At 36.7% G+C, this 18,462-nt stretch overlaps 1 protein-coding gene across 5 annotated transcripts in view; it reads left to right on the top strand.

Annotated features, from left to right (window-relative positions):
- The first annotated feature begins 459 nt into the window (after positions 1-459).
- Positions 460-18,462, top strand: part of abca4a (ATP binding cassette subfamily A member 4a) — a 36,992-nt gene continuing 18,989 nt past the window's right edge. For 3 of the 5 annotated variants that reach the window (XM_089125993.1, XM_039684617.2, XM_089125990.1), the window contains exons 1-14: positions 460-631; positions 1,082-1,193; positions 2,045-2,138; positions 2,442-2,583; positions 2,657-2,796; positions 3,598-3,725; positions 7,385-7,582; positions 11,196-11,285; positions 12,541-12,781; positions 12,867-13,006; positions 14,772-14,888; positions 15,638-15,835; positions 17,651-17,856; positions 17,963-18,139. In XM_089125993.1, the coding sequence (XP_088982119.1) occupies positions 1,128-1,193; positions 2,045-2,138; positions 2,442-2,583; positions 2,657-2,796; positions 3,598-3,725; positions 7,385-7,582; positions 11,196-11,285; positions 12,541-12,781; positions 12,867-13,006; positions 14,772-14,888; positions 15,638-15,835; positions 17,651-17,856; positions 17,963-18,139 (1,937 nt within the window). In that variant the 5' untranslated portion in view covers positions 460-631; positions 1,082-1,127. The other 2 variants (XM_089125992.1, XM_089125991.1) reach the window with 2 other exon arrangements.

Consider the following 18,462-nt stretch of genomic DNA (forward strand, 5'->3'; position numbering starts at 1 on the left):
CAAAAAAACAACAACAACAAAGTTTAAGTTTTATAGGCACAAACGCTCGTCTTGCTCTGTTCTGTGATGCGCGTTGGTGACTCTCCTGTTGGAACTCGTTTATCAAAATGAACAAATCTTTTTTCGTGTCATTTGGTTCATTCAACAAACGAAATGAACGAATTGACTCAGGAAAAGATTCGTTTATTTTGATGAACGAGTTCGAACAGGAGAGTCACGACACGAACGCGCATCACAGAACAGAGCAAGGCGACCATTTGAGCTTTAATATAAAACTTAAACTTTGTTATATTTTTTAAATGAGCGATCGTTTCCCTTGATAAGACCCTTATTCGTCGTCTGGAATCGACTTTTTTTTTTTGGGGGGGGGGGGGAATGCAGTATACGCATGTACTCTTAGTAAATGAAAATGTATTTGGGTTCCTATTCATCACCAATTACTGTTAATAAGGTCACAGGTCTCACACAGCATAGCTTGGGCTCAGAGCATCGGCTCTCACACTGGTGAAAGGAGCTTAAATCAATCAGATTACAAACCTGCTTAGCGTCTGCAGCAAGCCTACAGTCAGTCGAGTGAAGACGGCCATGAGCTTCAGCAGACGCAAGCGTAAAAGAGCCTTCTTCTCCTGAGGTGAGTTATTTCTGTTTAATTATGTTTTGCGTGTGTCCTTTAGACATTTCCGGATGAATGGTTATTGAGTGTTGCATAAGGAGCATGCAGGCCCGTTACGCAAGAGCACTGTGTCTCTAATATGCTGAGCTGTATAACAGCCCACACAAATCATTTATTGTCTCATTATGACTCACGACTGGTCTTCTGGTTTAGACAACTTTTATTTTGTACTTTTCTGAGGGGTTGAAGACCGAAAGAGTATAGCTAGCTGCTTTGTTTTCTTGCTCATCTTCACTGGCTGCCTTTGTTTTGCTTACAAGCCACTATTTTCTGTAAAACTCCTTTGGCACTAAATGCTTTAAGTCGTATGGATTCTTAGACTGGATTCAAACCTATGTGTTGCATTAATCAGACTTATAAACATCTGAGGGAGATAATATGTGTATTTTCTTTTGTTGTTTTGTCCAGGTAGGTCACCTGTAAGTGACCCCTGTTAGGGTGAAGAGCAGCAGTCATGGGAACCAACAGCCAATTGCGGCTGCTCCTCTGGAAAAACTGGACTATCCGAAAGAGGCAGAAGGTGATCAGCTTGTCCCTTCAATATGCAGCAGGAAATTACTACATTTAACTCCACGAAAGGAAATTCCAGTCATGTTATGCAATCAATATGGGTTAAAGGAGTAGTTCACTTTTTTAAAAAAAAAAACTTTTGTTGATAATTTACTCACCCTTTTCTTCAGTCGAAAAGAAATGAACGTTTTTGATGAAAACACTTTACTTAAACACACTTAATGCACTTTACTGGTAACCAAACAGTTCAAGGTCTAAAAGACAGTTTCAGTTCAAACTGGAAACTGTTCAAAAGGCTTTAAAAGATTTCAGACGATGAATAAGGGTCTTATCAAGCGAAACGATCGCTCATTTAAAAAAAAATAATAACAAAGTTTAAGTTTTATAAGCTCAAATGGTCGCCTTGCTCTGTTCCGTGACTCTCCTGTTCAAACTCGTTTATCAAAATGAATGAATCTTTTTTCGTGTCATTTCGTTCATTCAACGAACGAAATGAACGAATTGACTAGTAAAAAGATTTGTTTATTCTCTATCGAATCTTTTCTCCAAGTCTAACGAATCTTTTTTCCAATTCATTTCGTTCGTTGAAAAAAATCCTGGAATGTTTTCATCAAAAACCGCAGAAAGAAAGACATGGCTATTTTGGATGATATGGGGGTGAGTAAATTATCAGCAAAAGTTTTTTTTTAAAAGTGAACTACTCCTTTAAGATTTGATCTAGGACCTGAACAACTTCATCTGACTAATATAGCCAGCTCAAAAGTTTTGTATATTTACTGTAGGATCTGTATAGGATAGATGTTCTTTGTCTGCATTTCTTCTTGAGCCTTTCTAATGAATTTTCCTGTGTTTTAACCCCAGCCACGGCTCTTTATGGAGATTATGTGGCCTGTGGTGCTATTCATTGGACTGGTTTGGCTAAGAAGAGCGAACCCTCTTTACCGCCAACATGAATGTATGGATGCTTGAAGATGTTTTAAATAGTTTATAATTAAATATATTTTTATTAAAAAAAACAAACAATTTAAATAAAAAATACTCTGTATATACGTTAGTAAAAGAAGTATATTGTGTGCATTTTTGTATTACAGTAAAAGTAATAGATAATATTATATTACGACATTAATAACAATTCTATTTTTTATTATTCTATATTACAGTATTTCTAGTCACATTCAAAAAGCAACCGTTCTCACTGATGTTGGGTGATGTTTGATGTTCATTTGTTGGCATTAATGACCAGTTTGCTCCATCTCAGGTCATTTTCCAAACAAAGCCATGCCCTCCACTGGCATCCTTCCATGGATCCAAGGGATCTTCTGCAACGCCAATAACCCCTGTTTCCAGCACTCAACCCGTGGGGAGTCTCCAGGCCTGGTGTCCAACTACAACAACTCAATGTGAGTTGATTTGTTTCATGTGCAAATGATGCAGATGTATTGCTCCAATACACACACACCCCTTTCTGTTCAGACTGGCTCGGTTTTGGATGGACGCGCAGGAGCTGCTGTTTGAAGATACAGAGTTCCTGCAGCTGGGACGGCTATGGCGAGAACTCATGGCCATGAGTAACTTCATGGACACTCTCCGAACCAATCCAGAACTGATCGCAGGTCAGCTAACCTCACGTCACCTCGGCTTCCCAGCCATTCCTTCACTGTTTACGCCGCTCTCTCAGATTACATCACATGCTCAATCTGCCTAGAAGAGGTCCTTTCATGGGGAATGCTAAGAAGCTTACGCTCCTTCCATACTATTATTTTTAGAGAAAGCACTTCCATTTGTTTACCTCTAGAAGTTGTCTGGGTTTGAGTCTGGCATTCCTTCGCTGAAAGCTTTAATTGGCCTGTCCTCGCTAGAAAAACAAATGTCCATGGCCTTCAGTGGAATGTGATTGATTGTTCTCTGGTGATTGACTGAATAATTGTCCAGTGAATTATGGCGAGGGCAGGAATGAATGATCTTTTGGTTCCTGGCAGAAGAACCTGTCTTAAGCTTAATCCTTCGTGCAACAGTTCGCGTTCAAAGTGCTAATAGCTTCGTGGCCCTTGACCAAAAAGACCCATGACTTGTTTTTTGTGTCCTGCTGTGAAATGGTCTCTCTCTGGCTCATCTAGTTTCCTGACACTGATTCGTGTCGGATTCTCTCTCCTCTATCACATTCTCTTTACACTTTCTATCAAAAATAAGCATAAACGGAGCGATATATTGGCTGTGTTTCAGTAGGTCATGGATGCCTGGCATACCAGAGCTGTTTTTTTTTATCTGTTCATCTCATTAGAATGATAGTCATGCTGCTGAAATCCTCCCAGCTGAGCATCTCTTAAGTGTTGAAGTGCTACATTCCTTTCATCCTATTGAAATTCTTCACTCTGGAATCCTGTTCTCACACATTTTGTTCACTTTGTGTGCAGGTCGAGGCGTGAAAGTGGAGGACATTTTGAAGGATGACGAAACTCTCACTTCATACCTGCTCAGAGATGTTCCTCTAACAGAATCTGTGGTGCATCAGCTGGTTCATTCACAGATCCGACCTGAACAGGTAAACTGCGTTGGACTGCTATGATCCAGAAATGTCATTTGAATCATTTGTCATTTACTTTTTATGTGTCCATTTAAATACAGCATGCGTTTTAAGTAGGGCTGTCAAATTATTAATCGCGATTAATCGCGTCCAAAATAAAAGATTGTGTTTACATAATATATGCAATATAATATATGTAAACACAAACTTTTATTTCTGTATGCGATTAATCGTGATTAATTACTTTCAATAACTTTTTAATTACTTTTTTAAATTGTTTTCCAGGTTACATTTAAAAAATAAAATAAAAGAGGATAAGTTTACTTGAGAAAAAACAATATAATATTATTTTAGTTTTTTACTTGTTTGCACTTATATTAAAAACACAATCTTAAAAAAAGTCTTAATCTTTGCTACGTTACCCATCAAGTAAATACATTTTGTTAGAGTGATTTTAGACTCTTTTTTTTTTTGGAAACAAGACATTCTTTCCAGAAAAGACAAGACCAAAAACTCTTAAAGAATTTGATTTATTTCCCTTAGAATTAAACTATTTTTGCTACTGTACCTTTAAGACTTAAATATCCATTAGAATGAAATATTCCAGTGGAGTATGTAATAAAATTGCTTAGGCTTTTTGCATGTAAAATGAGTAAAAAAGTCACATTTAGGCCATTATAATTGAAATTCTAGCACTTTGAGATCCTTGGATGAAAAGTGCGTTATAAATTAAACGTATTATTATTATTATTAAATTGGCTCTAGAAAAGGACGATATATTAAAACCATATTAGTTATGGGTGATATTAGAGATTTCTTTATTTATAAAAGCATGGTCATTTCAACTTCAATCTTAAAAACACTTATAGTTTAATAACAATGTTAAATGTAATTTTTTTTTAATCAAATCTCAAAATAAAAATATCAATTTTTCATGTACATTATAATGCTGTGATGCCTAAATACACTTGTAGCAGTCTATTTTAGTAATAACAGTAACGGTTCATTTTAGTTTTTCGAGTTTTGTTTTTAAATATAAAAATCATCCATTTACTGCGTACAATATGAAAATAGTCATTTTAATCTGTAACTGACTGAATATCTTTGCATCTATTTACATTATAGCTACAGGTTCAGCTTGAAGCCTCCAAAACTCAGAGAGGTCACTAACCCGAACCGTCCTTTTTGTTTTTTTGTCATTGTCTAATTTAATCGTGAATGATACGTAAATTGATTTCGCTGCAGAGACAAAACGTCATCTGCTTTCTCTGCTGCTTTGTTGGTGGTTTTGAATGTCTCTGTTTGAGACTGAGAGAATCTTGGCCGCTTCTCAAGTGCCCGTTTGTTCAGCATCAGACTGCATGTTTGGGTTTCTCAGCTCTCTGTACAGACCTTTTGTGATGTATATATTTGTCATCCCAGGGCCCTGTGAGTAATCAGACCCCCAACCCAAGGCAGGACGGCTCTGGCTGAACCTCGCCCCCATGTTACCCTGCCCTGAGATTCTTTGTGGGTTTATTTTCCAGTGAGAACAAAGCACCGATGTTGATTTGCACGAGACCCTGTCTCCTTTGATCTTGAGGGCAGCGATGTGGACAAAGAGAAGAGCAGGTCTAGAGGAAGTGATTGCACGAACACAAGAACATCAGGGTCCGAGTCACTTTCATATGGAAATGTAACGGAGAGGAATGTGAGGCATTTTGAAGGCTTTCTCAGAGGTGCTGCCAGTCAGCCAGCAGGGGCGTACAGAAGAAGATGGAATGTCCTGGTTGGATAAGTCTTTAGCTACCAATGAAATGGGGAAAGAGAGAGGAAGCTGCTTAGAGAGGATGCATTGAGCTGGAGGTTTTCCAGTAGGGTTTTCTTGCGCACTGGTTCTGAGCCATGGATTGCATCTACATGTATGTTTCATCCAAGTGTGTAGCCCATTGTTGAGGCAAAGACACACAAGAGCTGTGTACAAATTCGGGTACTGAGTAGGTACTACATTTGAATGTGAATTTACTTTGTCAACGTTAATGAAAATAGGTATTATGAATGAAATTTGGACGTACTACATCCGCCATTTTGTTTCTGTCATCATAAATCCTCTCCCACAGCCTCATGGGATCCATCAAATGCACACTTCAGAATCTCGGCCGTATTATTCGCCTACTCTATTTGAATATATGTATTCAGACACACTACTCTTTTGGCATACTGTTTTTCGTAGTAGGGAAGTATTTGACTTCGCATGCAGTGAAGTTGTTTATAATGTCTGAATATTGTTGTTGGCTGCTTGTACATACTGTCGATACTGTACAAGTCACCATTGTTTTTTCCCTTCATGTTTATGGAAAAAGTTGCAGACAAATGAATTCAATATAAGAATAGAAACAAGTATGAAGGAGATGGTTGCGCTACTTAATATTTTTGTGGAAACTGTGAAACTTTTTTTTAAGGATTCTGTGATGAATAGAAAGTGCACCGACAGCATTTTTTTAAAACAAATATTTTTGTAGCACTATACTAGAGTATATTGTAAATGTATTTACTCTACTTTTGATCAATTTAATGCATCCTAAATAAAAACATTAATAAAAACACTCCATTTCCCAAACCTTTGAATGATATAATTTTATTTTTATTCAAATTATTTACAATATGTCACATACAGTAAATCAAATATGTGATATCTATAGTTTACACACATGCAGATAATTTAACTATGTTGTACTATTATATGTCATTATATAAATAGCAGATGTTGTATTGTCTAGTGATAGCAGGCAGCAACACCTCAGAAGTGTTTCTTGTGATTTAAGCTGATGGTTAAAGCTGATCCAGGATGTCTTGGATGTTAATGATTTCCTCCGATTTTGTTGCCATCCTCTTTTGTGCCCCTTCCTTGAGTTGAAATGCTATTCCATGGGGAACCTGGTGGTGTTTGACGAAGGTTGAGTACAGGTTGAGTTTGGCTGACTATCTGCGTCTGCATGTGTTGTTTTGGCTTTTAACCTGTGCATGTTGTACACTATGAGAGGAATATTTGCACATTTTTTAACCTAATGGTAAAACACATTGTGTCTTTTGTTGCTCATGCATTTGTATATCTTTTTAAATATTTAATTTACTATTTTTGTTTTACTGATCAATACTGTGAATTGTGCTAATTTAGATAACATTAGCTAAATAAAGTATCATTAGTCTATTTGAGTGATTTGTGTAATCAAAGCACTCATTAAAAATGTATTAAAATGATAAATAAACCAGTATTTTTTCATACAAATCGTATGTATTCTTGTCACATTTAACGCTAACGCTAATGCTAATGTCTTTATAGTGGGTTAGCATAGCAACTTTAGCTAGTAAAAATCTCAACCTAACTTAAAGAAATACTTGATGGTAAAACAAAAATAGCATTGATTTCTCTTTTTCAGTGTTATTGGTGCTAGTGTCCATGTGCTAAAACAACACTAATAAAACATTGCAGCAACAAAACTGATTTATGTTGCAGTTTTGATATGTTCTATATCAATCACCGACTGATACATGATCACTCTAACAATCTATTTTTATCTATTTCCAGAAATATTTTACTACTGCTAAATGTTTAAGTCGGGCTCAGACTAACACAGCATTAACTGCCCTCAACTCCTAATCTTTTCATTCTGTTTTTCCCTGTCTGTCTCTCTCAGTTTGCATACGGAGTTCCTGATCTCCATCTGAAGGACATCGCCTGCAGTCAGACTCTTCTTGAGCGTTTCCTTATTTTCCCGAGCCGTTGGGGCCTGTATACTGTGCGCAATGCCATGTGCGTTCTCACGCCACAGCGTCTTCAGATCATTGAGGACAAATTCTATGCTAACCTCGACTTCTTCAAACTTTTCCGCTTGGTCAGTCTACTCATACACTCAATAAAATCAATAATATCATCTTTAAATGTTGGAAATGGGTTTGGGTGTAGAGGAAGTGCTGACACAGATAGCTATGCCAACTATGAGGGAAGTCAAATCAGCTCGTGTTTTGGGTGGAAGCAACAATTATGGTTCAGAATGTAGTTTAGCCAACACCTAAAAGACCAGCTTAAAGAGATAGTCCACTCCAAAATTTAAATTCTGTCATCATTTGCTTACCGTTGTCATTCCAAACCAGTTTTCTTCTGTGGAATACAAAAGAAGATATTTTAAGGAATGTTTTTAAAGGGATACTCCACTTATTTTTTTCTTGGAAATAGGCTCATTTTACAACTCCCGCAGAGTTTTAGAGTTGAGTTTTACCATTTTCGAATCCATTCAGCTGATTTTCTGATATTTAGAAGAATATCAGTAACCAGACAGTTTCTGGTCCCGTTGACTTCTATAGTAGGAAAAAATATATACTATGGAAGTCAATGGGACCAGAAAATGTCTGGTTACTGATATTCTTATAAATATCAGAAAATCGGCTGAATGGATTAGAAAACGGTAAAACCTGACTGTTTAACTCTGAGGGAGTTGTAAAATGAGCCTATTTCCAAGAAAAAGTGGAGTATCCCTTTAACGTTCCTGTCAGTTAAAAAAACAATTTGGGTTGCCATTGACTTTATGGACAAAAAAATTACAATGAAAGTCAATGGCAACCCAAACTGTTTGGTTATCAACGTTCTTCAAAATATCTTCTTTTGTGTTCCAAAAGAGGTTTTGAATGATGACCAAATTTTCATCAGTTTTGTCTTAAAAAATGTGTAAATTTTAATTAATTAATTTGAGCATTGCATTTTTAGATTTCACATATCATGCACGAGGCACTGTGAAAGGCGCACGACATGAGATCGCAAACATGTTTGTCTAGTCTAGTGGATGCTTATGTAGAAAAAGAATGGAAAAGCAGCATAGTGAAATGCAAAAACATGTTCTGTGTGAAAAGCCCCTAAGCCTGCATGAATTTCCATGTAGGTCTTGGCTGGTCTAGATTGTTGATTACCAGAAAAAAAAAAAAAAGCTGAGAAAGATGGTTGAGCTAGGATATTTTGGCCTGGTTAAAATAAATAAGAAGCCTGATGGGGATCATTTAGGGCTACATTTATAATAAGAATAAAATATTCAGCGTAAGCTTATTTATAAAAGAATAGGAACCCATATTCAAACAGTATTTTTTGTATTTTCCCACCCTTTTTGATTTCATTTTTATTATCATTTCATTATTTAAAGTGCATTCATTTGTAAGTGAAACTGAAAAAAAGATTGATTATAGCATTTCATTATAATTTCTTTACTCCAAATTGAATCATTTGTAAGTGAAACTGAACAAAGTATGATTACTGATTGATTATACCAACAGCATGTTTTTGTACTTCCTGTATGATAATAGCTCTTAAATGTTTGCAGAGTTAGTAACCCCCCACACACCCTTCCTGGTTGTTCTTGGTAGTTTATGGTTTCTAAATGAGCGTGGGTACACGACAGAGGGGCATTAGCCTGAGTCACCCGATCAGTGTTAGTGAAGGGGACTGTCTTGTCCTATTTCACTAATTAGATTACAGTAAACACACCTCTGCTGGACTGAAACCTATGAGAGCTTTGAATAATAATTCTGATAGACTGTACTAAAGACTACTTTATCCAAGCTTCCCCCTCTGAACAGATACATAAACACATTAATGTTTATTCATTTGCTTTGACACTTTTGACAATCCAAAGCCACATGTGTTGTTATCATCACGTTACACTTGAACACTGTTATAATATAAAGTATAATGACTCTAATTCTCAGTCATATGGATCCATATGAACATGTCATAAGTCACTTTTAGCTTTAGAGATGGATTGAGACGCTGATAGGAAGGATGTCTCATATTTGGGGTTGCTCCTGTGACACACATACATGGCATTTCCTGAACTTGGTCCCTCCTGGTCCATTGTAAAGTAGCTTGGATACTGTTGACGAAAGATTGTTTCTGGAAGTGTTACATCTCGGAAGACAGGATGTGAGCTATACACGCATTTCCCAAAACCTGATTTGCTGCTTCAGCTAAAATGATTTGGACACTGTTTAAAATGTTAGCTTAATTTTATACATATATTTTTGACATAAATGTAACTGAAACCAGTGTTATTATTGTTAATTTATTTTTTTTAAACTAAAACCATAAAAACATTTTGATTACTTAAAGGGATACTCACCCTAGTACTATTTAAGTATTATTACTTGTACTCACTTACCTTTTGTGTCACATTTTGTGATCACATTTTGTGACTTGGTGTCGAGTCTGTCGGCAAACAAAACATTGAAAAATCGTCTTTCCCAAAAATTTCCAATTGACAAAAAAACTGACATTAGGGCCAGATTTACTAACAGCTTGTGTTAGCGCAAACTTTATTTTAGTGTTAAAAAATTAATTAATAAAAATTACTGTTAGTATTTACTAATGACACTTAACGACACTAAAATTTGCTCTGAAAAGGCATGGACAGGGTTATTTGTGTGGCTGGCCTTATTGCATACACTCTCAGAAAAAAAGGTACAAAAGCTGTCACTAGGGCTGTACCTTTTCAAAAGTACCTAAAGGGTGCATATTGGTACCTAAAATGTACATAATAGCACCTTAAAATGTACATTTTAGCACCTAAATGTCCATATTAGCACCCACATGTACATATTAGCACCTAAAATGTACATAATAGCACCTAAAATGTCCATATTAGCACCAAATATCCATATTAGCACCTAAAATGTACATATTAGCACCTAAATGTACATTTTAGCACCTAAATGTACATATTTAGCACCTAAAATGTACATAATAGCACCTAGAATTTACATATTAGCACCTAAAATGTACATAATAGCACCTAAAATGTACATTTAAGCACCTAAATGTCCATATTAGCACCTAAAATGTACATATGAGCACCTAAAATGTCCATATTAGCACCTAAAATGTCCATATTAGCACCTAAAATATACATAATAGCACCTAAATGTCCATATTAGCACCTAAAATGTATTAGCACCTTAATGTCCATATTAGCACCTAAAATGTACATATTAGCACCTAAATGTCCATATTAGCACCTAAAATGTACATAATAGCACCTAAAATGTACATTTTAGCACCTAAATGTCCATTTTAGCACCTAAAATGTACATATGAGCTCCTAAAATGTCCTTTTGAAAAGGTACAGCCCCAGTGACGGCTTTTGTACCTTTTTTTCTGAGAGTGTATGCATTTGTAAGAGTTTGTGATTTACTAAGGCTCCATTTACTGATCTAAAAATCATGTCTTAAACCAGTCTCTAATTCGGGCTGCTCTCGGTAGATTGCGTTGGTCATTATGGAAATGATCCGTCTGTGTTCTTTAATTTGCACGTCGTCTGTAGATCAAGCAATAACTTTCCACTCTCATTGACTCTTTTTTTGGTATTGCGTTCTCATGCTAATCTGGCCCATGGACTGTTAATGTATTGAATGCACTGTACATCTATTCGCCTTGATGGTCTCATTTCCTGCTTTTTCTCTCATTCCCAGCTTCCTCTAGTTCTCGATAACTACTCCAATGGACTCGACCTGCACTTCTGGGCCCGACTTCTGCCTGCCGTGTCTGAGAAGCTGAGAGCGGTGCGTATGGGCCCCAGGGCCCAACAAAAGTTCAACTGTATTTTTAGTGATCAGGAAATCACAATTTCCTCTGCTTGACTTTTTACGCAAGGATACGGATATGAAGATATCATTGGTGTGTGTGCGGAAAGCTAATTACAGCCACTGCTCAGTCAGATTCATTGTAAATAAGGTGGTTAGTTGACAGTTGAGGGCATGTTATACCCTGCTGAAAAGGGGGAAACGCAGCACGGATGTTATACGTCAATGCCTGCTGGTTAAAGTGTGTCAGTGTGCCTGCAGCTCTACAAGTCAGGGACTTCCTGTTGGTGGGGCTGGACTTTTTTTTTTCTGTCGCCCCGAGTCCGACAAAGAGGGACCCTGACGCCAATTACTCATTTTCCGAATTCTTTTTTCATCCTGTTCTCCATACCTCTGGGCCAGATGGAGCAACAACATAATGAAAAAAATCCTGGATTTTACTGTCGCCTGTTTTCCAAAAATATCCCTTTTTATTAACTTATGAGGAAACAAATGTGTTTTTACAGAACCTGGTGGCTTTTGTTTGAAGGAATATGTATGAATCAATGGACTTCTGTTATCTGACATCCCAGACATTGTTTTTTCTCTCTCTTCACCTGTCGTAGTACTGTGGACCCCAGAGGTTCAGATTATCTGTCCTGTGTCTGTAGGATTTGATGTATTTGAGTTTAGAAGATAATGGACTTTCCCACCCACAGGGATTTTAGTTTGGTGTCAAAAGATTTGGACTCCATCATGACAGATATGAAATTCGTACTTACCTTGTTGGTGCAGATTACGGTGATTTCGGCACAAGCCACATCAGAAATATTTTAGTACAATTATTATTGTTCTGTAAGTTGGAAGTAGTGGAATATGAATTATATTGCATTAAATACAAAAATGTGGCATGACTTTTAACCAGCTGAAATGAAATGCTCTCCATGTTCTAAGTTAGACAACCAGAAAGTATCCAAATACTTTTTAGCGTAGTTTGAGACTGTCCAATTTTGTGCCAAACATTTTTATGAAAGGTTTTGCTTGAAAAGTAAACTTGTGCTTTAAAACAGACATATACAATATGTAAAACATTTTGGTTTGGTATTTGATATTATAAGTAACGCATTGACATTCATGCATTAAATGTGATTTAACTGTCTGAATACTTTATTGGAACCACTGTATTCTAAAAATTGATTGTTTCTAAGCTAAATTAAAAGTGCACATTCATTTTGATCATTTTTTTTTTCAACAGCTGTTTGACAGAACTAGCTCTAAAGACCTCCTGCAAGTGGTCTCTCTATTGCTTCAGTCCCATGAGACCCCATCTTTCAGCCAACTCATGGCCGCCACCTCCAGCTTGTTCTGTGGCTACACTGAAGGGGCCTTCTCCAGGGTCACCTCCTTCAACTGGTATGAAGATAACAACTACAAAGCATTTTTGGGCATCAACAGCACGAGGGGAGAGGGGAAGTACAACTACGATCACACGGCCAGTGAGTACTGTACTTTACACAGGCTTTAGTTTAGACCGATGAAGAGAATGTTCTTATGTTTCTCATAACTCCGTATCTCTCGCAGCTCCGTTCTGTAACGACCTCATGAAGGATATGGAGTCCAATCCGGTCACAAGGATTTTGTGGAGTTCAGTCAAGCCTTTCCTGATGGGCAAAATTCTTTATGCTCCTGATTCCCCGGCTGTCAGGCAGATCATTAAAAATGTAAGAGGAACAGTTCTCCTTTGACTGTGCACACACCTGGGACAACTGTAGATGAGTGTATTAATAATACAGGTAATCTTGCTCCGGGCCTGTCAGATAAATCACATTATTGCTGTAGACTTGTCGGTGGGTTAACCAGAGGGGAAATGACGCAGGACTGACGGCTTCCCATAGAGGCTACGTGTGTTTTAGGAAGACTTCAGGACATATGACGATCTGACTGGCTTTTGCTTCCTCAGATTCTTATCAGGACGTCAGGTTTTTCATCTGGGCGCTTTTTTAAATGAGTTTCCCTCTTTCCAGGATAGCATACCCTTGCATTTCTGTGCCTCAAAAGGTTAAGAATGGCATTAGCAACTGATAAAAGAGTCTACATCTGGCATCTGAGAGTCTAATAGACTGGCAAATGCATAAAAACGACAACTTGTCCAACTTTTTTCTCCTGGGAAACATGTAAGGTTACATTTTATTTTTATAGTCCATTTTAGACATTCTACTGACCAACTACATGTCAACTAACTCTTATTTAGGTTAGGGTTCGGCTTAGTAGAATAAGTTGACATGCACTTGCAAAGTTACTTATAGTCAGTTGAATGTTGGTTGTGGGACCATCAAAATAGTGGGTCCCACTTTATATTAAGTGGCTTCAAGTACTACTGTATTTACATTGAAATAAATAATTTGATACTATGGACTCATTGTGTACATACGTGTTTTTACATTGTACTTATATTTTTTAAAATACCAGCATGTAATTTCATATGTATTTACACAGTTGGCCCTTCCCTTACACCTTAACCCACCTTACCCGTATCACATCTCAATAGCAGCAAAAGTGTTTTACAATACAACATGAACACAATAAGTACATACTTAAAGGGATAATCAACTTTTTTTTTTGGAAATAGGCTCATTTTACCACTCCCCAAGAGTTAAACAGTTGAGTTTTACCGTTTTCGAATCCAGTCAGCCGATTTTCTGATATTTAGAAGAATATCAGTAACCGGACAGTTTCTGGTCTCATTGACTTCCATAGTAGGAAAAAAATATACTATGGAAGTCAATGAGACCAGAAACTGTCTGGTTACTGATATTCTTCTAAATATCAGAAAATCGGCTTAATACATTCGAAAACGGTACAACCCAACTGTTTAACTCTGGGGGAGTGGTAAAATGAGCATATTTCCCAAAAAAGTGGAGTATCCCTTTAAAGCCACTTAATATAAAGTGGGACCGAATAGAGTTACTCGATTTTAATCAACAATATAACAATATACAATAACAAGTTAAGATTCAAGGGTATATAAACTATTAAACTAGTTCATTTGAGTAAATGCAGCTCTTTGTGAATCTTTTCTTGGTGCCTCTCAAATTGGAAAAGTGGAAGTAAAAAACAAAGAATTTGAGTGAAGGTGGGAGGGAGGTAAGGTGTTGCCCCTGGAGAGAGCTCCGGTGCAGGACAGGCTTAGGTGGGGACATGCTTGCCCTGGGCACTGGGCCATGGCTTTGGTCCCATCAGATCAGCTTTAGAAAGCTTCGGTTTCTCTGTTTATGCAGTAGGGCTTTCAGTGGGACTGTGTAAACTGCTCCTGGTGGGAATTCAGTCATTCTGTGGTCAAACGCTAAGCAGACGACCAGTTGCCACCACCTGCGTATTGTTGTCTCTGTGACTGCGCCATTGAATGCTAAACAAACTGATTGTTTAATTTGCTTACTTTTTTTGAATGCCTCTAACCTGTAAGTGTGTGTGTGTGTGTTTACCCAGGCAAACACTACCTTTGAGGAGTTAGAAAGACTTCTGAACATGGGTCGGGCCTGGGAGGAGGTGGGCCCACAGGTGTGGAGCTTCTTTCAGGACGGAATACAGATGAACATGCTTCGGGTGAGCTCGGTTTCTTAAACATTCTTTGAAAACATTCTTAGACATTCTTACACCAAAATATTAGAGATCCTTTCATTTTTAGCACAGTATTTCAATTGTGAACGTGATTTCACCAATTAGATTAACATCCTTGTTGCGTTCCAATAAACCAATCAAATTTAAGAGATAGGTTTAGAGTTAATGTTAAGTTTAGGCTCACAACAATTGGGTTAGGGGCTTCTACACCAAGCTTATTCGCCTATCACCTCTATAGGAATATCGTTCCAGGATGTCTTACTTGGATTGGCAAAATCACGGCAACAATATTTCATGCAAGGTTTCAGTTCCATACACTCTCAGAAAAAAAGGTACAAAAAAGCTGTCACTGGGGTTGTACCTTTTCAAAAGATAAACTTTTGTCCATTTTAGGTGCTAATATGTACATTTTAGGTGCTAATATGTACATTTTAGGTGCTATTATGTACATGTAGGTGCTATTATGTACATTTAGGTGATATTATTGACATTTTATGTGCTAATATGTACATGTAGGTGCTATTATATACATTTTAGCTGATATTATTGACATTTCAGGTGCTAATATGTACATTTTATGTGCTATTTTGTACATTTTAGGTGCTAATATGTACCATTAAGGTACCAATATGCACCCTTTAGGTACAAAAGTGTATCTTTTGAAAAGGTACAGCCCCAATGACAGCTTTTGTACCTTTTTTTCTGAGAGTGTAATATTGTGCTTTATTTCTCAGGACTCCATTAGAAACCCCACAGTGATGGATTATATCAATAAAGGGCTCCAGGATACTCCGTTTACTGGCCAACACATCCTCAACTTCCTGTACAACGGTCCCGAGGAGGATCGAGCCCAGGACATGCCTAACTTTGACTGGCGGAACATCTTTAACCTGACTGACCAAGTTATTCGCCTCATAAACAGATACGGAGAGGTATCAAATACTTGCAACAAGAATACTAATCACACAATGGTGAACAATGAAATGCAAAGTTTGCTGTAGTGCTTGAGTTCTGTGTCCCACAATGCACTGACCTTCCATTTTCAGTATGATTAACTACTTTTTATTTATTTATTTAAACAAACCTGGATCTAAAATGCAACAAGGGTTTTGAAATGTTGCATACTCCATTCTATTTTGAATATAAAGTATATATATCAAACGTTTGGGATATTTTAATTGAGTTGCTTGAACAGCATTTATTTAAAATAGAGATCTTTTGTAAAATCAGTTTAAAGTGTCTTTAGTGAAAAATTAAAGAAATCCCAAATTTTCAATGGAATACATAGTATGCTATGCAGTGTACAACATATACAGTGAGTGCAGTCTGCTGTATGGTCATATTCCTTTTTTTAAACACAGCCTTTGAAACATTGTTGGTTCTTTTATTGGTGATAAGCTAGAATTTCTAAGTTCATTTATAATTTCAGTGTAGATAAAAAGACCCAGATCAGCTCAGAAGGAGAAGGGTGAAAACCAAGTGGTCACTCTCAGCCGGCTCTGCCTCTGATGTCAAGCAGAACAAAGAAAACCGTTTGATTTTTCACTGAGAGTTTGCCAGTGTGGAAGAGCTCTTTAATGGTGGAGTTCAATGCTGAATGCCTTCAATACAAATCAGGGTGAGCTTAAGGCAGCCTTTGCCAGCGAGAGCAAGACCTCTGCTATCTAAACCATGTGTCTTTTAGTTTTTTGTCTGTCTTAGCTAGCAACACTCGAGGAGTGACAGACAAACCCAACGAATGAGTCCGATTCGATACAGCTGTCAGTCTTCTGGACCTACACAAAGAGAAAGCGCAGGCCAGTTTACTGCAGTGCATACCGGCCACATGGAGAACAATGTCTCCTAGATCTCAAATAGACTCCCACCATCTTTTGCCAAGCTGAAAATAAATCAGCAAACAATTCAATTAAACTGAACACTCATTGAATGAGTCTTTTTGGATACTAATATTGTGCTGAATTCTGCATACAGTGGAACGACTTGATCTGATTCAGTTTGACAGTTCGGCATTCAATGGCATCACATTTATTTCTTTTTAATATATTTAATTCATCTTTCTGTTATGGCACCTGAAATACTATTAACAATTTTATATTATATATGTATATACTGTATATAGTAAGTAGTATACAGTATGCATATATGTATGTATACATATATGTATATGTATATATATATATATATATATATAATTGTAAGTAGTGTGTGTATATATATATATATATATATATATATATATATATATACTACTTAATATTTTCTATAATAATAGTAAATAGTATTATATATATATAATATATATACACGCTATATATACATGCTACTTACTGTTTTCTTTATTAGGTTCTTTATAAGGATCGTGTGACACTGAAGACTGGAGTAATGACTGATGAAAATTTAGCTTTGCATCACAGAAATAAATTCTATTTTAAAATATGTTAAAATAAAAAAAACCTTTATTTTAAATTGTAATAATATTTCACAATATTACATTTTTTTCTGTATTTTCAATTACATAAATGCAATGTTGATATATATGATATGATATATATATATATATATATATATTTATATATATATATATATATTTTTTTTTTTTTTCGTGTGTGTGGTGTATGCCCTGTTGTTGGGCCTAGAGCCTCTAATAAAGTTTATATATTACACGTTTCAGCATGCATATACCCATGATATGATAAAGTAGAAATAAGATGAAATTAAATACTTAAATACTCCCCATCTATTTACAGTGTCTTGTCCTGGACAAGTTCTCCAGCATTTCGGATGAGGACCAGCTGACCCATCGAGCACTGGACCTTCTAGGGGAGAGCAAGTTCTGGGCAGGGCTGGTGTTTGTTGACATGTACACCTGGACCACCAAGATGCCCCCTCATGTCAAATTCAAAATCCGTATGGACATTGATGTCGTAGAGCGCACCAACAAGATCAAAGACAGGTCTGTCTGTACACTCTTGGAAAAAACACATTCAAATACTGTACCTTTAAGGGTACAATTCTTGATTTTCTTTGCATTTATTCCAATATATATCCTCTATGATCAGATACTGGGATCCAGGGCCGAGGGCTGATCCAATGGATGATCTGCGTTATATATGGGGAGGATTTGCATACTTGCAGGATATGATAGAACATGGAATAATAAAGAGCCACACAGGGAAGGAATGGCCGTTAGGAGTCTACCTGCAACAGATGCCCTATCCCTGCTATGTGGATGACCTGTGAGTATCACACAGTATTTTTATGCATGATATTTCTAGACCTATTTCTATCTGCTAATATTAGAGATGTAACTGATCATGTTTTATTTTGTTTTTATTTTTGTGCATGCTCATTTTCACTTTAAATTACCTTTGTGGCATGTAACACCCGCTTTAAACACATCAATCCATAAAGCCTATTGAATCATAAAAATGTTCCCCGTCAGGTCGTGGCATACGTGTGTTTTTGCTGTGAAATCTACTGATATTTTTACAATATTTCTATTGTTATATAAACAGTTACTGGACCGAAGGTTTACTTGATTATCCATACATAATTATTT

Source organism: Pimephales promelas, chromosome 22, assembly GCF_988280905.1.
Source record: "Pimephales promelas chromosome 22, fPimPro1.hap1.1, whole genome shotgun sequence".
Classification (NCBI taxonomy): Eukaryota; Metazoa; Chordata; class Actinopteri; order Cypriniformes; family Leuciscidae; genus Pimephales; species Pimephales promelas.